The 24355-nt window shown below is 40.5% G+C and overlaps 1 protein-coding gene across 3 annotated transcripts in view; it reads right to left on the bottom strand.

The window, feature by feature from the left end:
* The window catches only part of cttnbp2 (cortactin binding protein 2), a 105511-nt gene that overhangs the window by 19360 nt on the left and 61796 nt on the right, over positions 1-24355 (bottom strand). For all 3 annotated transcript variants that reach the window (XM_044125732.1, XM_044125733.1, XM_044125734.1), the window contains exons 4-9: positions 18368-19772; positions 14404-14697; positions 11420-11519; positions 5906-6056; positions 2600-2779; positions 495-612 (exon numbers count right to left, since the gene is read on the bottom strand). In XM_044125732.1, coding sequence (XP_043981667.1) covers positions 495-612; positions 2600-2779; positions 5906-6056; positions 11420-11519; positions 14404-14697; positions 18368-19772 — 2248 coding nt within the window. The remainder of the gene's footprint in view (positions 1-494; positions 613-2599; positions 2780-5905; positions 6057-11419; positions 11520-14403; positions 14698-18367; positions 19773-24355) is intronic.

The raw sequence follows: 24355 nt of genomic DNA, 5'->3' as shown, positions 1-24355 counted from the left end.
TAATCTTTTTTACTAAAGAACGTATTCAGTACAGTGATATTACAAACCTTCACATCATGATCATAAACTCATTCTGCTTTTTACTACACATATTTTAATTTTCTTTTTTAGCTTAATTTTGAATGATCTATGGATATGGCGCTCAATAAGCTTTTAAGTGCTCATTAAGCTGTGCGGCCTCCTCACCTCTCTCCCTGATATGAAGGCCCAATTTATTTAAAATTGAACAGTTTTCAAAGATTTCAAAGTAGGTTATAGTAGCTATAGTTCTAAATAGCTGATATAGCTTCATGCTCTACACACTCTGTGGAAGAAAGAACGTTTTAACTTCCTACAATGTTCCTGCTCTCAGGAGCAGGTTTAAAATAATAAAATGTCTAATAAAACATGTTCTCAGGACTTAATCAAGTTTGACTATGGCATGAAGGAAAATAAGATACTCAAGAACACAATGGCCCTACTGAAGCACAAGTACAAAAAAGACAAATACTCACCGAGGTTTTCCAACAGATCCTTGCAGTCGTCTGTCGCCACATCATGAATAGTGCGATTACACTTATCCCTCCGCTCAATGTCCTGCTCAATGTGGCTGCACAACACCTCCAGACACTCCTGCATGGATACACACACATATGCACGCGCCCCCCACCCCCGCACACACACACGCCCACGAGCACGCACATGCATACACACACAATAAATTATATGAGTGCAAGACAAAAGCTGTCTCTCTTTCAACTGACCGTAATTTGAATAAGATTAAGTGTGCAGACTGATTCTTAATTCATATTCCATGCAGTCTGGTGAATGTTGTCCTCTAAAGCAGTGTTTCCCAACCCTGGTCCTCAAGGCACACTGCCCTGCATGTTTTAGGTATTTCCTTGCTTCAGTGCAGCTGATTTCAATTGATGACTGATTAACAGGCGTTTGTTGAACTGCAATCAGTTGAATCAGGCACATTAAAGCAGGGAAACCTCTAAAACATGTAGGACAGTGTGCCTTGAGGACCAGGGTTGGGAAACACTGCTCTAAGGATAGAAACTCCATTAGCTGCTGGTGTGGAGAAATAGCAGGTGGATGATTCTCAGTGAATTGATTCAGAAAAAGAAGAAAAGGTTTATGAACCGGATTAAAATGAAATAAATATGGACAGGTTTATCACATATAATATGGATTGAGAATACTGAATATGGTGGTATGAATAGTATGTGAACATGTATGACGGTCGTAACGCTGCTGTCACACTGTTACTAATCCTACCACATGTTCTAGAGAACCTAAAAACAAATCAATGAGACGCTCTGAATGAACAAGAAATTAAGTGAATTTTATGAAATATTATGCCTGTTTTATTTAGAGATAATGCATTAGGATGAAAGGTATGAAGTTTGAGCTAAGGATGCACCAATCCGCTTTTTTCACCTCCAATACTGATATCTGAGGACAGAAAAACAGCTGAATTGACTTAAAATGTTTCTTTTTTAAACACAGACATGTACTGAATGTATAGACACTTAAATACACCAATAGTTTCACTTGTAGAAACAACACAACTTTAATTTCTGCAGTCAGTCTCTTATGAAGTAGAACACCCAACAAAAAATAGAAATAATAAAGAAAGGGAAAATGACAAACGCAAAAGGTTGACTACTTTGGTCAAACATGCAAAAATAAACTGCAACAAACCTTTTAAACTGTTCAGAAAGTGCAATTAGCAATTATAAATATAATGTAAAATAAATAATAAAGCATGATGTCGCTCAGAGCACAATGTTCCCACATTTGTCTCACATTTTGGAATAAATCCAGTAAAATATCAAACGTATGATATGTACATCTGTGTTGAATGGTGATACAAATCTAAAGTGCTGCTGTAATGTAAGCAGACTCACAGCAGCAGTGGTGGGAAAGTGTGTTTCCTTCAGAGAAATCTGACTGCATTTTAACACACAGTAAAGGCAGAGCCGTCCAAACCTCTTCTCTTTGTGGGTTTAGCCACAGTTTTTAACTGCAGCTCTGCTCCACTCAAATTAACAGGAGAAAATGTTGGAGCTCACACTAATCATCTGCTCTCTTTCTCCATCCACAGACATTCGGGTTAACAGAAATCTGCTCTTTTGTAGAGGGAAACTTTCCCTAAATACAGTCAAAAGGTGTTAAATTAAATTCATTGTAGTGAGTCATTTTCTGCCACAACTAATTGCTGTTGTCTAATCTACTGAAAGATTTAGTATTTTTACTAAATCCTCCAGTAGATTAGAAAACAGAATTTAGTATTTTTACTAAATCTTCCAGTAGATTAGAAGACAGCAAGTTAATTTTGGAAATCAGCCCCGATTTCCTTAATTTTGGGAGATACTTCTATGTGAAGCTGAGCTTCTCCACCTGAGCAAAGGTCTAAAACTCAACCTACTCAGTGACTTTCTTGCTATATTAAGCAACATTTCAGACAAAAAAAAACTGTATTGGAAAAATTCGGAATCCGCAGGCTTTTTAAAGATCAGCGATAGGCCAGAAAACGGAACTTTTTCTGAAATCGGTGCACCCTTTGTTGCTGGGTGTGGGTCTGGTCGTTGTAGCTGAGTGAATCCTGTTTTACCTTGAGGCCCAGGGCAGCAGCCATGTGAGCTGGAGTCCAGCCGTCCATGTTGGCCTGGTTCAGGAGGGCGGCGGACAAGGGGCCATCCGGTGGGTCGGGGAGGTCGCCATGGTGCAGCAGGAGATGGAGCACGTCTACGTGTCCAGAGCGGACAGCAGCATGCAGCGCTGTGCAGCCGTCCTGTACAGAGGTCATATTTGAGTTAAATGAGATGAAGCATATTAACATAATGACCAAATACCTGTTTATCTACCATGTCAATTAGTCTCATATATTATCATCTTTGATCAAATAATCCTTCTGGTTATTAATCTGAAGTGATTTCTTTCCTTATGTACTAATCTATTTTTCAGCTCTGAGTTTATTTTTAACCAGGGCTGTTGTAAACAAATATCTTAGTAATCGAGTAATTTCTCGATTATTCTTACAATTAATCGAGTAATTGGATAAAAAAAAGATAAAATAAGACATTTTACCACAAAATGGTAAAATATCTATACCCAGCTTTTGGTTTATGTATTCATCTTCAGTCAATTTAGTAGATGAGCTCTCACCTTGCCCAGACATTTATAGCTTCTTGTTAGCGACGGGATTTGACACCTTTGTTGGTCACACTCAGAAACTCATCTACCAGCTATGTACTGTCATGGTGAGCTCCGCCACACAATTGTTCACACCAGGATGATATGAAATAAATTTCATCTGTAAGACCACAATTACGTTAATCATCTAATGCGCAGCCGCCCGCCGTGTTCAGTCCATCTGCTCACCTGTATAAATACACCTGCAGGGCTCTTCCTCGCTGTTCGCTCTGAACCGCCACCAGGCAGCAGCTCCAGGAGGAGGAAAGCTGCCGTACTCCAGGCATCGCGTCAGTCATTTTAAGGATGCTTATTGCCAATAAGCAATAGTTGCCAATAAGTTATTGGTCCCCCGAAAATGATGAAGACGTGAGATGAATTATCACGAATGAATAAAATCCTCCCAGGCCGAAATTTAAAACTGGACGTTATGCTGCTAACACTTAGCTTTCGTCAATAACTCAGGCAGAAGTGAGAGCGCTGTGCAACGCAAGTGACAACCCGGCCGGAACATGGTGCAGTAAATAATAAAATCTAGCTTAACGAAGCTTCGAGGCAGATACATTTTGTTCGAGGAATTTTAATAATCGAGGTACTCGAATCACTCGAAGAATCGTTTCGGCCCTATTTTTAACCAGAGATAAGAATCCTTCATCAGATACAACAGACAAAATCCCAATGAGTTACCAACTGTTCTAAATTTATTATCAATAAGATGTATATATAGATTTAAAATCATATATTAAATCACAATCACATTTCCTGATCAGAAATATGAGCAATATATAAAACTGATGTAATAAAATATTTCTACTGAGACTACTCAGCATTGATTAAGCTAAAAAACTGGGGGGAAAAAAGCTCAGTCATTTATACTACTACAGAATACTACAGAATTTTCCTGAAATCTCTTTTGAAACTATCTCTACTTCACTCTGATATCCAACCTGGTTCCTATCCAAAATAAAAAAAAGCATGCTGTAGAAATTTCTTCATGGAAACATTACGTTTTTAATGAAATGTCATGTGAACGAATATTCTGAGAATGTTCAGAATGCGATATTTACAAGTTGCCCTGACTTTGTTTCAATCTAACTTCTCACTTGAAAGAGTTACGTTTCTGCTAGTTTTTTTAGAGCTTTGGATCAGTTTCTTGTTTTTAGCACCCCCTACTGTTTACTTGGCACCAGGACTCCAGCTCCCTAACCTGTTAAGTGGTTTAAATTCTCTCTAAAACATTTACATGAGGACTAATAAACACAGTGAGTCCATAGCGCCTTGCAAAAGGTTTTACAACCCATTAACACATTATCGAATTAAACGTGAGTTCATTTATTATTGTTGATGTTTTTGCATAATTGTGCTTCTGTACAACAACAATGAAGCATTCTGATCCTGATTCTGTAAGAAGTGTCAGTCCATCATATACAAATCCCAATAAAATACCATTGAAGTTTGTAGCTGAACAGCTTTAAAATGTGGAAGCAGTCCAGTCAACAGGGTGAAAATAATTCAGCCAGTAGAATTTGCTGCGCTTTAAGGAAGACGGGTTGATTAAAACCGTCAGGTAGAGTCATGGTTTCCATTTGGAATTTTGTTTGGGACGCATAATTTTGATGTAGCAGGAGAAAAACAAGGGGATAAACATTAAAACACACATAGCTTTCCACACTTAGCCTCTGGTCTCAGCATCAGCAGCACGCTGTCAGAACACGTTGAAACAATTCAAAGAATCACAGTTTCTAGCATTTTAAAACATTTCAGACTAATTTCGGACTGCAGTGATTATTATTTGAATGTTAAATTATTGTTTTTAAGCAAAAAATCGAAAATCAGCCAACATATTTGTTTAGGCTTAAAATATGTTTGTGCTTTGGAGGTCGGATATGTTACAGAGCACAGCAGGAACAGCGGGTTAAATATAGAACAAAGAAAGTAACTAAATATAGGGGCTCATCGTAAGCTGCCACAGCAACTCACAGAGCTCTTATGGTTACCATGGAGACACAGAAAGCCTGTACATCAATGGGCTAACACAATTCAGACGACCAAAACCCCGGAGACTACTTAAAATCCTTTGTGTGGAGCGAGTGAGTGTGAAACAAAGAGTGTTACTATGTAGTAACGAGCAGTCAAGAGAGAGGATGGGTAATCTGAACCTGACAAAAAAGAGGAACTAAACAAAAATGTAAGAATTAAATATAATAATAATATTATCAAATGGTAGCACTTTATTTGACGGGTTGTGAATAACAGTGTCATGACACCATCATGAACATGACATAACACCTGTCATGAACATGAGTAGGTCTTCATGAATATTTATGACTATTACCGATTATACTTTGACAATTATGTAGCTTTATGTTATTAAAGCTAAAGTTTAATCGGTAATACTTTTATAACAAATTTATGTCAGATCATGATTTCTTGGTTAATGTCAAGTTGTCATAACAAAGACATTTTGAATAATGTCAACTTTGTATTAAAAGTGTCATGATTTACCGACCAACAGTCATAAATATTCATGAAGACCTACTCATGTTCATGACAGGTGTTATATCATGTTTATGACGGTGTCATGAGTCTTATTCACAACCCGTCAAATAAAGTGTTACGTATCAAATTTTGTTATCCAGAGGAAAGTTTTTTCAGTTGTACTAGAAACCACATATTAAACCACGCGAGTCACAACAGAATGGCAGGATGGCAAAGGAAGCCTTACTGTGGCGGGGAGCGAGCGATTGGCTCCTGCAGTCAGTAGAGCATGAGCGCAGCCCAGGCTTCCTGCCTCGCAGGCCAGAAACAGGGGAGTCTGGCCCTGGGCTGCCACCGGGTCCACAGCGGCTCTGGATGCCAGCAGAATCTCCACGCAGCTGCAGGGACAACAGCCACGTTAACAACGCTCCTCATGTCACGTTTTAAGATATTATAATTAATAACAGGTATCAGGTTTCTGGAGAATATTGTTGGCTGGCTCAGTCACAGTTCTATGAATTTAAACCTTGATCCGTAGGGTTCATTTATCCCAACAGGTTTCCACTCTTTAGAAGATTTAAGTCAACATGTAAAAAAAATAATCAATTGTTTTGAAAATGTATGAGATATCATTAAGATATAACTATGTATTATGTTTTTAAAAAACTTGGCTATTACCTCTAGCAATATAGCATGTTTTTGTGATGTAAAAAATGAAAACATGGTGAATATTTTCTGAGTTTTTCCCAACTTTGATGTTACCTATCACCTGTATGACTTCACTCAAAAACTAACTGAGATTATATTTGGGGAAAATAAAAAAAATACACAGCTCTGGAAAAAATTAGGAGACCACTTAAAATGTTCAGCTCCTCTGATTTTACTTTTTATAGGTACATGTTTGAGTAAAATGAACCAGAAAAAAACCTTCACAGAATTTACGAGATTAAGTAGTCCCACCACGACAATATTTAAAACTGGTGATCAATTTTTTTTTTAAAGCCAACCTACATTTTTCAAAATGAATTTAAAGCTTTTTAAGACATGGAAACCCTGTTAAAATATGTCCAGATCATTATGATGCTTCAACAACCATAACCAGGTCGCTCTGAATCATTAATAATCATAATGTTGACGAGTCAAACCCGCTTTCTGAATGTGGAATGAGTTTTGCTTGGTAGTGCCACAAAATAAAAAGAGTTGAACGTGGACAGTTCTTTCACCAACAACAAACACTGTTACCATGAGAACCAGACATTTGTACACAGGGTGCAACATTAATAATTTACAGGCTTACTGTCATCCCTCATTACATGACATAAAAACTTGTATTTGTATTTGTGACTAACGTGTGACTCAAATCAAAGTTACAGACTTCAGTCCCTCACTCCACTGACACACAGGTCCTTGCCGAACAAAAACTTAGATGATGACACCATTTCTGGTAATCATTTGAGGTATCTGTTCTAGTTTATTTTCCATATTTAAACTTAATCAAACAGAGAAGATTACACAATTCAGCCTTTTAGGGGTAGTAGAGGACAAATCCTGAGAAAAATGAGCTGCTCTGTTCACTGTGCCACTGAGTCATGATTACAGAATAACTAGTGAGCATTACTGAGTAAACTGTTTGAGAGTGTGCGTGTGTGTGGGGGCGTGTGTGTGACCAGGACTTGAGCAGGAGAGGTGGTGTTGAACATCCCCCTCTATAAATACTACGGTGATCGGATGTTACAGCGCTGCACAAACCCGAGCCCAGCCAGCCTCGTGTCTTGGCGGCTGACGGAGCTTGGTTGAAACTTGAAAGGCGTTTTTAACAAACCTTTAAACACCACTGCATCAGCCACACAATGTGTGTTTATGTGGGCAACCAGAAATGACAATTTTTGCACCGTAATTACATACACCTCACCAGAAACACAAACATTTAGGTCGGCACCGAACATCAGAGCCACGTCTAACAACAACTGATGACATCAGGTCTTTATTTACCTAAATAAACGACTGAGGCAGCATTGAAATATGGGTCAAACTAAATATGGAAAATCTCCTCCTGCATGCAGGGTTTTCCATTTCTATAAACAGGGTTCCTACACTCAGACTATGTATGAACCTTTAATAGAAGAGATCCATGTCTTTCCATCAAGACATTGGAAAGCAAAATGAGGAAAAACCTTTTGCTTTTCAATGTCATTTTCAAAACAATTCTTAAGGGGGGGACTTGAAAATAGTCTTATGCAAATATAAGGTTTCTTCTCCTGTTACATTTGCGTAACACTATTTTCACCATTTCTCTTTTTTCATTATTATTTTTATTACAATTTTAGATTCGTTACAATACAAAGAACAAAGAAGAAACCTGTGCTGCCACACACATAAAAAAAAAAAACTACAACAAAATACGCCACATGAACAAGAAACAAGGTGTCAATCTTTTCCTCCAGTCCACGTCACCCCTCAGCCAAACAAAAGCAGGCAAGAATAAATAGAGCTATGAAACAAAATAATAAAAAACTAAAATCCTAGGGACAAAGCAGAAAAGACTCAAGGGGACCCCAAAATGTCAAAAATGTGTCTGATTTGTGATCAAGATCATGGGTCAGCTTTTCCAAAGGAAGGATAACAGATATCTGTGTGAGCCACATATTTACTGTGGGAGCAAAAGGAGAAGTCCATTGTAACAAAATACATTTCTTGGCAAGAAATTGAAGAATTGTAAACAAGGATTTAGAATGTGCATCCAAATGTTTGGGGGTGAAACATTTAGATTACAGGGGTCTCAAACTCCAGGCCTCGAGGGCCGCAGTCCTGCAACTTTTAGATGTGCCTCTGCTGCACCACGCCTGAATAGAATAATTAAGGCTCTGGAGAACTGATCTACACAAGGTGGAGGTAATTAAGCCATTTCATTCCAGTGTTTTGTACCTGTGGCACATCTAAAAACTGCAGGACTGCGGCCCTCGAGGACTGGAGTTTGAGACCCCTGATTTAGAAGATAGACCACAGGAGACAAAGAAAAGCGAACACCCAAAACCTTTTCAATCACCAAATGTACGTCCCTCCAAAAGGTCCTTAATAAATCACATGACCAGAATAGATGTAGAAAAGTACCTCTATAACTCAAACATTTGCAGCACAGATTAGAACGGTTGGGGGACATTCTCTGAAGACGAACAGGGGTATAGTAAGATCTATAGAAAAGTTTGAAATTCTGTTCTTGTATAGAAATAGAAGTGCATTGAGGAAAGGTTCCATTGCTAATCTTAAGCCAATCTAAAGGACTAAATTTCATCTCCAGATCACGCTCCCACAACCACTTGACTGAGTCAAAGCTTGATGGTACAGAGCTGAATAAGAATGCATAAAATTTTGAAATCAGACTTTTGGGAGAATTGGTTTAAACCAGAACATTTTCTAGGTCCGTCAGTTCCCTATGGAATGCATTGGACCGAAATAATGAATCCATAAAATGCCGAACTTGAAGATATTTATAAAAATCTTTCTGAGGAATGTTGCTCTTGTTCCTGATTTGATTAAATGAATTGATAGCACCGGAAATCAACAGATCAGAGAAATCATTCAGACCAGAACAGGAGCAGTTCAATAGGCTGATACTTCTAAAAGAAGTTGGTAGGTCTGGGTTTAAAGTCAGGGGGGATCTAATTGAGGTAAAGGGGGAAATATTCAAGTATTTCCTTATGTCTTGCCAAGGTAACAAAGTTCTATAAACTATCATGTTTTCCTTCAATGAATCCAATTGATCTAAGTTATTGATAAAAGGGAGAGAACTTAACTTTCTAGGACAGCATGATAGAGATTCAAGACCTCGCCATAAGCAGGTGTCTCTACTAGAAAACCAGTCTGACATAATTTTAAGCTGAGCAGACCAGTAGTAGAACTGTAAGTTGGGTAAAGATAAACCTCCCAAGTGGTTGGGTTTAGTAAGAGTGGAGAACCTAATTCGTTGATGCTTATTGTTCCAAATAAAATGAGAAATATGATAATTAAGGGATTTAATGAATGTAAGGGACAAGTAGCAAGGAAGGTTTTGAAACAGGTAGTTTAAGAGAGGGAGAATATTCATATTTATTGTATTAACTCTACAGAAAAGTAATATAGGTAAAGTAGACCATTTCGATGGATAATTCTTAATGTTCTGAACTAGGGGGGAGAAGTTTGATGAGAACAAGTCTTTCAGATCAGGGGTAATAAAGATGCCCAAGTACTTGAAACCTCTTTTAGACGTATGAAAAATAGGTTGTAGCTCCATATCTTGGGGGATATTGAAAGGAGAAGCGACAGACTTGCCTAAATTAACTTTATAACCCGAAAGAGCACCAAATCTATCTATGGAACTAAGTACAGCTGGGACCAATTTATTTGGGTTTTTCAGGTATAAAAGGACATCATCTGCAAAAAGAGAGATCACATGGTGATCTTCACCTATCCTAATTCCAGATAAGTCTGGGTACAGAAAGAGCTGCTGATCAAGAACAAGGTATTAAATCTCCAAATGGAAGTCCTCACAGTATTAAATGAAGATTCAAATTGTAAATAAATAGGGGCATGATCTGAAAGGGCGATTGAACCCATAGAGCAAGACAGAACAGAATGTAGATAAGATTTTGGGATAAAAAAATAATCAAGTCTAGAATAAGAGTTATGAGGGTGTGAATAAAGAGTAGTCTTACTTTGGGGTTCAGCTGACGCCACACATCGATCAACCCAATGTCTGAACATAATTCTTTAAGAGCAGATGAAGCTTTGGGGTTGGACACATGTACCGCGGAGGATTTATCTAAACTGGCATCCATTATACTATTGAAATCGCCAGCCAGCAAGCCAAAACCATCACAACAATGACAAAACAATAAAATTACTTGTGAAATGGAGTTAGGTGAATCCTTATTAGGGGCATAGACAATGAGTGTGGTTATAGATTGACCAGCAATTGAACCTTTAATCAGAATAAATCTACCTTCCGAATCTCCTTTCTTATGTAAGAGGGTATTTTCGCCATTTCTGCTGCTGTTGGCAACAGCTTAATTTTTTTCAAGAGCCATACTTAGTGAACAGTAACTGATTGATAATCTTGATCTTCTAGAGACTTTGTGCTTTTTAAGTGATAAACGTTTTGGCTCTGACCTTTTTGAGATATAATAAATTCACATCAACTTTGTGAGATTCCATGTGCCAAGTGGTGATAGCTCTTTATATTTTTTATTTTGTTGACATAAATATGCTGAATTGTAAATTAATTTGATAACTCTGCACAAATACAGCACACTTAGATACATTAATAGCTTTACAAGCTTGGTCAAACATGTAAAAATAAATTGAATTTGTTCAGTCAGTGAGGTTAGGAGTATAACAACCAATGTAACTTATTCTTGGTCAAAAACGTAAAAATAAACTGTGACAAACCCTTCAACTTGTTCGGAAAGTTAAAATACAAATTCCAAATACAATGTATTAAACCATGATGTTGCTCACAGCACAAAGCATAGAGGTAGACAGAATAGATCTGCCCTTATGAATCGGGCACATTGTTACGATACCAAATCTAGAATCTTTTCAATATTGGAACAGATACAGATAGCATCTCATCATAGACAACTATTTTAAAGACATCAGCTAGAAATTAAATCAGTCATTTTGATTTTGATTTTGATTCATTAACTGTTATCAAATGATTCATAATAAGTACACAGAATAACAGATACGGGACTGTCCTTTGCAGAAGCGTTTAAATGAGTCCCACCTGGCATGGCCGTGGGTGGCAGCCAAGTGTAAGGGTGTGAATCCATTTTCATCCAAAATGTCAGCAGGCAGCCCTGCAGACAGCAGCAGCTTCACACACTCTTAGCGGGAGAAGAGCAGAGGAGGAGAGGTGATGTAGCAACCGGCTCGAAATCAGTAGAGGCACCCACACTTACACAAAAAAACACAAGCCAGAAGACACAAAGTACAGGTATTATATGTATAAATACTTCATGCAATTCATTATGCACATAAAAATCAAAATGTGAAATGAACTTTGCTTCATAAATAGACTTACAAGTAGACTTATAAGTGTTGTCACATAAGTTAATGTGAAATACTAAAGATGAATCGATGGATTTCATGTTTGACAGGTTTTGTAAAAATTTGGTTGTGAATTCCAAAGAGAGGAGTGACAGAACAGCCTGGGAGCTTCAGAGGAAATTCCCCTGGGGGCACAATGCCTGGGGGCCACGACTCAGATCAGGACAAACCAGAGCCAAGAGCTGCTGTAGCCAAAGCTGTGCTGGTTCCATGAAAGTAAGGAAGATCTGACCCAACAGGATTGTCCTGTCCCATTTCCTGGCATCAGAATAGACCTGACCACGGAAAAGCTTCGTGTTTGAATTCTTGTTCTGAATTCTTCCCGAATTTCAAAATACTTTACAAATTTATTTGTACAGACATTTAAATATATAAATATATATACAGATTCACAAGCTTGGCCAAACATGGAAAAACAACTTTAATTTGTTCAGTCAAAGCAGTTAGGAGTAGAACAGCCAATGTAACATAAATAATAAAGAAACTGAAAGTGATAAAAACAATGGGGTGACTATCTTGGTCAAACATAAAAAAATTTATTGCAACAATAGTTCCTTCAAATGGTTCAGAAAGTGCAATTAGGTATTTTAAATATAATATAACATAAATAATAAAGCATGCCATCACTCAGAGCACACAGCATAGAATTACACTGAATATATCTAGTCTTATAGATGGGGCATATTGTCTCTGATACCCAATCTAGACTAGTTTTCCATATCGAGGTAAAGATATGAATGCTGGATTGAGGCATCTATAAGGAAAAACTAGGCCTCTCACGATAAACAATAAATCAATTAATCGCACAATAAATTAAAACTATTGACCACATTTTAATTGTCGCCTTTATCGTCTCTTCCAGCCTTTTTTTCTTTCTGTTGATGACACTGAATGAAAAAAGGCTCAACTCCGCTGCTCTCCACTGACCCTCCCTTCCTCATTTCCTCAGTGTAATGTCCAGTTCACACTACACCATCTTAGAGCTGTCGGCCCATTTTCAAAACCTGAGAGATCACACATTAGCCAACAGAAATCCTAGGTATAACGGTTCCATCTGGTTGTGGTGTCCAACAATGGGAACAAAATAATGGCTACAAGTTTAGTTAACTAATTTGAAAACCAGGCATTAATCAATGCTTTACTACAATCTACCTGCAGTGCATGTGGCTCTAGTGTCAGCGTAACGTCCTGACTGAAAGAAAACCATTAGAACCTATTTATGTCACGTTAACGAAGAACAGCTGAAAAGTTACCGGGTTCATCAACTACGGAATCCGTGCTTTCTGATTGGCTACCTGTCACATTCAACAGGCTGCATTAATGCTCCCAGAGGGGAAAACCCCTGATTTAGATCAGAGCGGCCACAACGATCTACCATAACACACCACACTCTACAGGATGATCGGTTACAAAATCACAAACAACAATCTCAGAACGGTCAACGTTCTAAGATTGTCATAAGGGGAAAATGTTTGTGTGAAATAACATGTAGTGTGAACTATTACATCAGGTAGTCGATGTTCCATCTTCTCTATTTAAATCTAATAATTACTGAAGGGCAATATGGTTTACAGACTTCATAATCTGCACTCTTTTGGTTGAATACAGTATTTATTTACACTTCTTTTGAAAATAAGGTATATTTATCTTTGACAGGAAATCACATGCATTATTACGTCATTTCCATTAAATCAGTGTAGACAGGTCTATTATCGTTTATTGCAATAATCTTTGAGATAATCGCTCAGCAAAATTTATTATCATGACAGGCCTAGCAAAAACATCTATTTTAAAGAATATTAATGCAAGACAGAATGAGGTTTGTTTGATTTGTTTGTCCCTCAGGCACATTCATAGATCGATGATGACCAAACATGTCTGCCTAGAAACCAGCAGCAGAGGATGCAAAGATCTTCAAAGGAGTTCATCTCTCAGTTCTTGTAGTTTGTGTTTGTCAGATGAATGAGCGTGTAATGTTTGCTGACGTTACATCTCCCACATGACAGTCCTGCATTCCCCTTTTACAATGTAACAGCAGCAGACATAATGGGATCAGCCACAGCTCATGCAGTTACCAGCTTCACAGCGGCACATCAGTCCATCTCTGTCTGATCTCCGTATGTAAACTGGTCCACCTCCGGCCGCACCGTTCATCTCTAATATCAGCCATCAATTTAAATCACCAGTAAATAAGATAAAATGCTACCTTTTATATACCCAAAAGAGTTTATATTACATATTTTACACAGTCATACAGTTGTTACAACTTTCGCTTAATATAAAGTAAGAATTCACTATGTTCTTGCTTTGTTTTCCAATCAAGATGAAGAAATCTATGGTCTAATTATTATGTTTATATGGTATGTACTATTATTTGTCTCCTCTGTCTGGTGTGCTCTACTTTAACTCCAAGCTGTTCTTCAGACTTAAATCACTTTAGAGGCAAAAATAGAAGCAAAAATAAACCCCTGATTTCTATGATGGTTTCACTTGAAGCAGACAAACAATGACATGTTTTGCTCACTACAAGCAGACCAGCTCATTAGACATCTACCTGTTGTCAGTCAACAGGTTTGTACACAAGTCAGAAGTTATAAATGAGAACAATGCCAAAATCATCAGCTTTCAACAAAAGATTACTACTAGTGAAGTTTTACTTACCAGTTTGTCCATTCTGAGCAGCAGCAAACAAGGCAGAAGTTTGGTTGTAACTGAGGTGGACGTTTGGGTCAAGAAGATTGGGCAAGGTTTCCAAAGTAGTGGTAGAGGTGATGTCAGTGGGTGAGGTGGTAGGAGTGATACTTATGGTGGTTCCGTTCGAGTCTGGTTGGTTAAGCAGCATTGACAATAAAGTGACATTTCCCTGGGAAGCAGCTTGGAGGAGCAGGAGGTGCCTACTGTCCAGGGCAGCAGGCCCACCGCTACTTAGAGAGGAGACTACGGAGGGACACCAGCCTGCAGGGTGGAGGGAGGAGGAGGAGGAGGAGGACAGGTTAAACTAGGACAAGGAAAACCAGGAGTGAGACTAGAAGTGCTGAGCAAAGGAGAGCAAGGGCATAAGAAGGTGGAAGGGAAGGAGAAAACGTTCAATTTTCACACACATTTTACAGAGCGAGTTCCTACATAAACATTTCAGGCCAAAACCAGAAGAATCACATTCATCAGTCTAACATGTGGGCAGACAAACATTGTTCAAACCAACTATTGAACAGTCAAACAAGTTCAATAACAACAAAAAGGCAACTTGGAAAAATGCAAAGCATAATAACAAAAACATAAAATTAACAATATTTCATGCTCATGCAACTGCATGTCCTAGTGATGAAGGATCAGACACCAAGATAAAATTCCATAATCCAAAACTTGATTCTAGATTTGATTGTAATTTTATCAAGCTAATGAATTTTAATGTTAGAAACAGATATGGTTCAACTTTGCCGGTAAAGTTAAGGTTCCCCTGATGAAATCATACAAAACTCTATATATTAATAAAATACACAAATCAAACTTAGTGGAGATTATGTCTTTGTCTTTTGGGGACAGTAAACGTATAAAAAGTGTTCATAATGATACTTTCTATGGAAATATTATGTTTTGTATGATGTCATCAGAAGAAGCAACAAGTGCTTGAAAATCTATATTGAAACGCTTAAGATTTATTCACTAAAACTCTTTGCATTGCAAAAAATTAACTTTTTCCTGATTACACTTACAGTCAATTATCAGTACAGCCAATGCAAACCATTTTTTAGTGCTAGCAGATGAGAACAGTCTGTATACAGCAGTAGTACATCTAATAAAAGACAATGTGACAGCAACAAAATACAAAGACAAAGACAAAATACAAACAGCATACAAATTTCAGGAGTATGTTAATCACTTAGCAACATTGATAAAATCACAAAATTCCTGAAAAACATAATTGTAACTTGTTAGGGGAAAATGACATTTTATGTAAAATTATTTCAACACAGACAGAAAAATGTTAGAAAATACTTTTGCTGTTTAGCGAATAGACACTTTTACAATAGTGTTAAAAACAACTAATACTGCTGCTTAATTCAAAACTCAGTAAGAAACATATCAACTAAATCTATTATGATTAAGTTCGCTTATTGCAAAGATTTTGTAACTGTTTTTTTTCCCACCACTTAATGTATATATTATCAGTGAGTCTGGTTGGCGAGCTTAAGAAGAAGCTACTTGTTTGTCACACAACTTAAGATCTGTTGCGGAAATCCAATTAATGCTGATTCAGAACTTATTTGAAGATTTAATTTTACATTTTGCTCAAAGCAACCAAATCTGGCAAAGTCAAAGTAAATAAAGTGTCTTGCAAAAGTAATCATACATCTTGAAATTTTTCATTGTTTTTTCTGCTACAAACTCACTTTTGTGCATATATTTACAAATTTATGTCACCAATCAACAATTCGCAGATAGATGCTATGTGGAAGGAACATTTCACATGGCTTTAACAGGTTTTTGTTACAAATAAAAACCTGAAAAATGTTACATTTTGCTCCTGAGTCAATTCTTGGACTGGATTGGGAGCATTTGCAAAAAGTTACGATCAAGTCTTGAAAAAACTTAACTGGATTTAGGTCTGAACTTTGATTGGACCATACAAACAATTTAATATATAATTTAGGTTGTATTTATGTAGCTACACCCACTTCCTCATCAACCCTGACTGGCTTTGTTAGCCCCGCTGGGGATAGGTACCCACCAGCATAATGCTACCATCACCATGCTTCACCATGGACATGGTGTGTTCAGGATAAGGTGCAGGGCATTCAGTTAGTTTCTTGTTGTTAGAATGGGCTGCCTAATGTAAAAACTGCTCCTTAAAATGTTCAAAACTTTGGAATACTCCTTTACAAGCCAATCCTACTTTAAACAGTGTTTATACCACAACTTTATGAATAACCTGGTTTGGGGTAAAGCCAGAACAAATATTACTAATATTTGCTTGGGGCAAATTGATTGCCTTTATTCAGAGGCATCAGTGTAGAGAGGGCCGGATGGCACGCCCTTAAACAGATTTGTATTTGTTAAAAAAAATTTAAAACTGTATATTATTCTTGTTTCCTTTCACAATTACAAATTACTTGTCCTCGATTAAACAAATTAAAGTTTGTGACTGTATTGTGAGTAATTTTAAGAAACTTCAAGGTCCATAATTAATTTAACAAAGCGTTGTAACCATTACATTATTATACAACACTCTGTTACCCACAGTAATAATGGAGTGAATAAGACTGTTACATACATTATCTCATAGAATACTGATGAAATTATGAATCGTTTTAATCAATTGAATACATTAGACAAACAGATCAGTGAAAAATAACAATGATAATAGATGATAGTGTCTTGCAAACAGGATCAAAGAGATTATAAAAGAATAAGAAAGTCGGAGTGGGGAAGCATGGTGTGTGTGATATTGAAAAACAAGAATTCAACAGGGGGATGAATAAGAATGAAAATTTACAGACAGTTCAGTTATATATATATATATATATTTATATATATATATATATATATATATATATATATATATATATGAAAAGTTAATCCCAAATATTTCACTAAATCTTGATATCTGAACTCTTCCTGAGTTAAAACATTAGTATTGTTTCTAAATAAATATGAACTTGTTTCCTTTGCATTATTTGAGGTCTGAAAGCTGAAAGGACTGCATCTTTTTGTTATTTTGACCATTTTCTGCAAATAAATACTACATATTTACTTAGCATTTAAGAGGCATGTTGTCAGTGATTCCTGAACAATGTTCATTTAACTCAAACATAAACCTATAAAGAGTCAAATCAGAGGAACTATATATATATATATATATATATATATATATATATATATATATATATATACAGGAAAGTTAAAAAATATACTTAGTAACGACTGTGTTGTTAGAGCTTTCATCATTTCTTTCAAATTTAAAGCAAAGCGAAAAAGTTAAGATAATATGAATACCACTTGATTAGGGTTTGTAGTAAAATGAGTACAATTTTTGAAAAAACAAAAAAAGGGTTATTATTTTAATCATAGCAAGGGAAAATATACGGCAACAGCAAAAATGAGATTGCTGAAGCATTTAACAATAATTGGTTAGTGGTTCACATTCATGAAAGATGAGACAGGAAAAACAGTTTACATAGTTAACTGATGATGGCATGCTATAAGAACTGAAGGTAGGGAAGGAAAAAGCAGCCTCTGGCATCAGCTTCAGAGAGGACAGGGGTTACTTATAGAAAGGCCAAACCAATCAGAATGCACAGGAGAACCAAGGACCTCTGACAGCCTCAGCTCAACATTATATTCAATTTGCCCTAAAGTTGTCAGCGTGCGATGCTGACATGGCTGAGGTGGCCAACATGTGATAAAAGAGCTGTCCGGAGACCAGGACTTATTAGAGGAAGAGAGATGAGTGATGAGCAACATCAGACTTGGCCTATGAGGTATTCTGCCTAGCACAAGTGTGACTTGATCACTATGCTCTGCTATCCTGGACAAGTACAAAGGTCACTTTGAAAGACTGTTAAGGAAAATAAAAAGGCAGCAGTAGGAGCTGGAGGGAGACAGAGCTTGTAGGAGCCCCCGTTACCTGATGCTGTTGCCAGGGGGCTGCCTGCTGAGGCACTGGAACTACAGGAAGATGGAGCACTAATGGAGGAGGATGTGGAGGGAAGGTGTATGGAGGAGGGGCTACTGACAGCAGTGGCAGGACTGATGTCTTGGGGGGATTCTGCGCATGCTGTTGCTGCTTGCCGCTGAGGCCCCCGACCGGGCCCTGGCAAACGGGGGTAGGCACCCACCTGAGAGGCAGTCAGGGCTGGGACCAGGTCCAGGGCAGGTTTTGGTGGCAGCTGGGGTGTGGCTGGCTTCAGGCCGGCCCCAGGGGAGCGACTGCTATCCCCCACTACCTTGATGGATGGATGAGGAGGTGAGGGGGTCTGAGAAAGCCCTGGTTTTTTAGGAGGTATGGGAGGAGGGTTCCCCCGGTCGATCCTGGTCACTGTGGGCGACTTGAGGCCGATGGGATGGCTCAGGCGGCTGGGGAAGGGTCCGCCCTCCGAGGCGGAGTGGGGCAGGGCAGGACGGAGGGATCCTGCTCCTCCTGCGGGGGGGCTGGTGAAACGCGACAGTACTTGCGTCACTGTATGACGCGCTTGCTGTTTGGCTGCAAAGTTGTCGCGGTTGGTTGGGGAAAGGTCACGGGCTGGAGGGCTCTGAGATGCCGTTCCATTTTGGTCCTGTTCCTGAAACTTGTAGCGGGCTGCCTGTACGCGAGGGCTCACCCCAGTGGGTAGGCCGTGGGAAGCTTGGCCTTCTGAGCCATTTTCTGTTTGTGCCAATCCTCCTGAGCTGCTGTGGACAATCCCCCTTCCAGTTGTCTTTGGCAAACTAAGGCCCACATAGTTGGCAGGGGCTGGTTTGGCAGGTATAGAGAGGGGGGTCTTCTTAGGACCCTCAGCCTCAGTAGGGGGCACATCCGTTTGACAAGATGCTGCTTGACAGCTTATGGACTCTGTGGCTATGGATACAGATATCATAGCTTTGGGTTTGGGTGGTGTACTGGTGGCAGCAGCAAGTGAAGCAGCAGCAGCGTCATCTTTCTCATCACCCCGTTCAGTTCTGAGCTGCTCCACCTGCTGCCGCAAGCCCTGACTCTCTGCCTCCACTCGTCCCAGCCTGGCGCGCAGCTGCTCGCATTCTGTGTCAAATTCTGACAGCTGCTTCTCCATCTTGGCCTCCATCTGCTGGCTACGCTGGCGCTCGCCACCCAGCTCCTCCTGCAGTCGGCCAGAGGTGCGACTCTCGTCATCCAGGCGAGCTTGAAGCTCGTCGAAGCGCTGTGACTCCTCCACCACCCGAGTGGCGAGCTGCTTACACTCGCGCACCAACATCATGACAATGTGCTTATTCTTCTCACGTTCGTCCTTTAGCTGTGCTGTTAGCTTGCGGTGCTCCTGCTCCAGACTCTGGAGCTGAAGCTTCTCCATCTCCAGCTAGAAAAAGAACAACGCAACTTTAGTGATCAATAGTATCCATTGTCACGTTTGATATTCAAGCATCTGGTGGTGAGGTTGGGATAATCTAGAGGTCACCTAAATCAAGCTCCTAATGAAGACTAAGATTTTAAAAAAAAGGTCAAATCTCTGATTTCTATTCTTAATTCCACAATCCACGCAATGTTTAAATCATTAACAATTTTTCAAATGAATCAAATGAGCCTTGAAATTAAACCCATCTTAGCAAGTATATTTGTCAGTCCTCAAGTTAGCTTAAATTCAGCTTATGCACCAAGACATATTGAGTGAAGTGTAACTCTGGGTGTCCTGCATGTTTTAGATGTTCCTGGTTTCAAAAAGTCCAGATCCAGCAGATGGGTTCAGTACCGGGCCTCAACACAGCAATTATTTCAGCTATGTTGTTGGAGGTACATCTAAAACAGGGGTGTCAAACTCCAGTCCTCGAGGGCCGCAGTCCTGCAACTTTTAGATGTGCCTCTGCTGCACCACACCTGAACAGAATAATTAGGCCATTAAGGCTCTGGAGAACTGATCTATACAAGGAGGAGGTCATTAAACCATTTCATTCCCGTGTTTTGTACCTGTGGCTGATCTAAAAACTGTAGGACAGCGGCCCTCAAGGACTGGAGTTTGAGATCCCTGATCTAAAACGTACAGGGCCTTGCCTGAACATGTGCATGGTTGACTCTTGATGCCTTGTCTTTGCCCTGATGGTCCAGATATAGAAATATCTGGACCATCTGCTATTCTAAGACCAGCGCTGGCTTCACAGAGAATGACGGTTTGACAAGAGGATCCCCACCTGATTCTAATGCCTCCAGTGCTTTAACAAGTCTCAAACAACACGGCTGATGTCCAGCATTCTCTGTCACTATGTTGACCCCTCCCACTCTTAACCAGCCCATTCAATCACCAACTATGTCCAAAACGATCACAGATTACGTCTTGCTGTCTTAACCGGTGAGTCAGTGGAGGCTGCTGAAGGAAGTTGGAGGTGCTACAGCAAGCTGCTAATTAGTTCAGGATTAATACTTGTGAATGTCACCTACAGAGAGAATTTAGGGATGCTGTGAAGTTTAATGGCAACAAAACCGGGTGGGATATTTTAAACTTTATAACAGATGTTTGTGCAGATTTAAAAGTGATTTAGATTATCCATCATTAAATACTGCATGTTTTTTGCCTAGACTTGTGTGGGGACACAAAACAGGCTCTTATCTCATACCATCAAACTCTCTTAAAACACAGAAGACTGCTTTTATTACCTAAAACTTTTCATGACATTAAATGATTGTTTGAATGGCTGTTTCTTGCTTAATTATTATTTAAAAACTTCAACAAACAATCCATAACAAATTCATGATTCATGTCCCAACTGTAAATATTTGGAAGATGAATTAAATTATCTATATTTTTCTATGTTTAAATTACATGTTTCAAAATACTGACAATGCAAACAGCTTCAGCCAGACAGCAGACGGCCTACTTTCTACTGCCTGCGACCTTCTGGATAATTCATCAGCTTCAACAGGCAGACAGAAAGAAATAAAAGGGATGGGGGATGTAATGATAGAATGGACAATGCTGCAGAAATTCGCTCTAGCCAGCAACCACAGCCTCTCTAAGAAAGCCAATCCTGGCTCTTTTAGCAGCTTTGATTGGGTGCTGGTATCATTGGTCAGTTCAAAAGTCTCAGGAAGGAATATACATCCCAGTAGATCGGCTTGAAGATTTTTTTCCTGACTGTTTCTACATCTACACACTTTAACAAAAAAATAAAAAATCTGCCTTATTGCTCCTTAGACATTATTTCTAGTTTTTTTTATATATATATATAAAGGTGTAAGGACATTTTGTGGTTTTAATAATAAAAAGCTTCAATGTTTCTTGTCCAAAGGGAGGTCCGTGTAGCAGTTAGCAGCTTGAGTTCACTGTGTGAAGAATGTCAGCTATGCTGACCCCCAGATACAAAGGTCAGTGCTAAAATTTGAATTATTTACAAACTGAATTCTTTAGTCCAGTGGTTCCCAATTCCAGTCCTCGGGGCCCCCCTGACTGCATGTTTTAGGTGTTTCCCTTCTGCCACACACCTGGATTGAATCTTTGGGTGATTAACAGGCTCCTGAAGTACTTGGTGGCTGCAGAAGACATCATGCAATCATTTGAATCAGCTGTTCTGGTGTAGAGGCACATCTAAAACATGCAGGCAGGGGGGGGCCTGAGGACCGGAATTGGGAACCACTGCTTTAGTCCATCCATACATCCATCCATCTTCTTCTGCTTATCCGGGGTTGGATCGAGGGGGTAGCAGCGTCAGAAGGGAGGTCCAGACTTCCCTCTCCCCGGCCACTTGTTCCAGCTCCTCCGGAGGAATCACAAGGAGTTCCCAGGCCAGCCGAGAAACGTAGTCCCTCCAGCGTGTCCTGGGTCTTCCCCGGGGTCTCCTCCCGGTAGGACGTGCCCGGAACACCTCACCAGTGAGGCGTCCAGGAGGCATCCTGACCAGATGTCCGAGCCACCTCAACTGGCTTGACTCTATCTCTAAGGGAGAGCCCAGACACCCTACGGAGAAAACCCATCTCTGCCGCTTGTATCCGCAATCTCGTTCTTTCGGTCATGACCCAAAGCTCATGACCATGGATGAGGGTGGGAACTTAGACCGACCGGTAAATCGAGAACTTAGCTTTTTGGCTCAGCTCTCTCTTCACCACGACGGACTGGTACAGCGCCCACTTGATGGCAGACGCTGCGACAATCCACCTGTCGATCTCCCGCATTCGTGAACAAGATCCCGAGATACTTCAACTTCTCCACTTGGGGCAGGACCCCCCCGATCCGGAGAAGGCACTCTACCCTTTTCTGGCTCAAGACCATGGCCTCGGATTTGGAGGCACTGATCCTCATCCCAGCTGCTTCACACTCGGCTGCGAACCGCTCCAGCGAGAGCTGCAGATCACGACCTGATGAAGCCAAAAGGACCACATCATCCGCAAAAAGCAGAGATGCAATCCTAAGGCCACCAAAACGGATCCCCTCAACACCTTGGCTGGTCTAGAGATTCTGTCCATAAAAGTAATGAACAGAATCGGTGACAAAGGGCAGCCCTGGCGGAGTCCAACCCTCACTGGAAACGAGCCCGACTTACTGCCGGTAATGTGGACCAGACTCTGACACCGGTCATACAGGGACCTGACAGCCCGTATCAAGGAGCCCGGTACCCCATACTCCCGGGGAACCCCCCAGAGGGCTCCCTGAGGGACACGGTCAAACGCCTTCTCCAAGTCCACAAAACACATGTAGACTGGTTGGGCGAATTCCCATGCACCCTCCAGGACCCTGCTGAGGGTGTAGAACTGGTCCAGTGTTCCACAACCAGGACAAAAAATTTACTGCTCTTCCTGAATCCGAGGTTCAACAATCCGACGGGCCCTCCTCTCCAGAACTCCCGAATAGACCTTGCCTGAGAGGCTTAAGGGTGTGACCCCCTGTAATAGGAGCACACCCACCACCCCAGTCTGCCAATCCAGGGGAATTGCCCCCAATGTCCATGCGATATTGCAGTCACGTTAGCCAACACAGCCCTACAACATCCAGAGTCTTAAGGAACTCCGGGCGGATCTCATCCACCCCCGGGGCCCTGCCACCGAGGAGCTTTTTGACCACCTCGGCTACCTCGACCCCAGAGATTGGAGAGCCCAACCCAGAGTCCCGAGGCTCAGCTTCCACAATAGAAGGCATGTTGGTGGGATTGAGGAGGTCTTCGAAGTATTCTGCCCACCGGCCCACAACATCCAGAGTTGAGGTCAGCAGCACACCATCCCCACTGTAGACAGTGTTGGTGCTGTACTGCTTCCCCCTCCTGAGACGCCGGATGGTGGACCAGAATCGCCTCGAAGCCGTACGGATGTTATTATCCATGGCCTCTCCAAACTCCTCCCACACCCGAGTTTTTGCCTCAGCAACCACCCGAGCCGCATGCCGCTTCGCCTGCCAGTACCCATCAGCTGCTTTCAGAGTCCCACAGGCCAAAATGCACCCGACCCCTTTGGCCCCTCTCATGGGTGGTGGGCCCATGGGAGGGGGAGCCCATGTTTCCTCTTCAGGCTGAGCCTGGCCGGGCTCCATGGGTAAAAGCCCGGCCACCAGGCGCTCGCCGTCGTGCCCCCCCTCCAGGCCTGCCTACAGAGTGGGGCCTCGGTGACCCGCGTTCGGATGAGGGAACGCCAAGTCCAATAGTTTTAATCATCATTGGGGTCTTCGGGCTGCCCTTTTTCTGGTCCCTCACCTAGGACCTGTCTGCCTTGGGTGACCCTACCAGGAGCATGAAGCCCCAGACAGCATAGCTCCTAGGATCATTGGGGCACTCAAACCCCTCCACCATGATAAGGTGGCAGCCCAAGGAGAGGTGAATTATTTAGTTCTTGTCTTAAATCCTAGTCATGCCAGATTACCAAATCACTGAACTGTCCAGCACATTTTTCCAGCTCCCTGCGCATAAACTACCTAGAATCATGCAAGTCATCAGCTGTTTTATTGCAGATTTTATTTAAAGCGCCTTG

Source organism: Gambusia affinis, linkage group LG08 (assembly GCF_019740435.1).
Source record: "Gambusia affinis linkage group LG08, SWU_Gaff_1.0, whole genome shotgun sequence".
NCBI classification, from domain to species: Eukaryota; Metazoa; Chordata; class Actinopteri; order Cyprinodontiformes; family Poeciliidae; genus Gambusia; species Gambusia affinis.
This window is presented reverse-complemented; position numbering and strand designations above follow the sequence as displayed.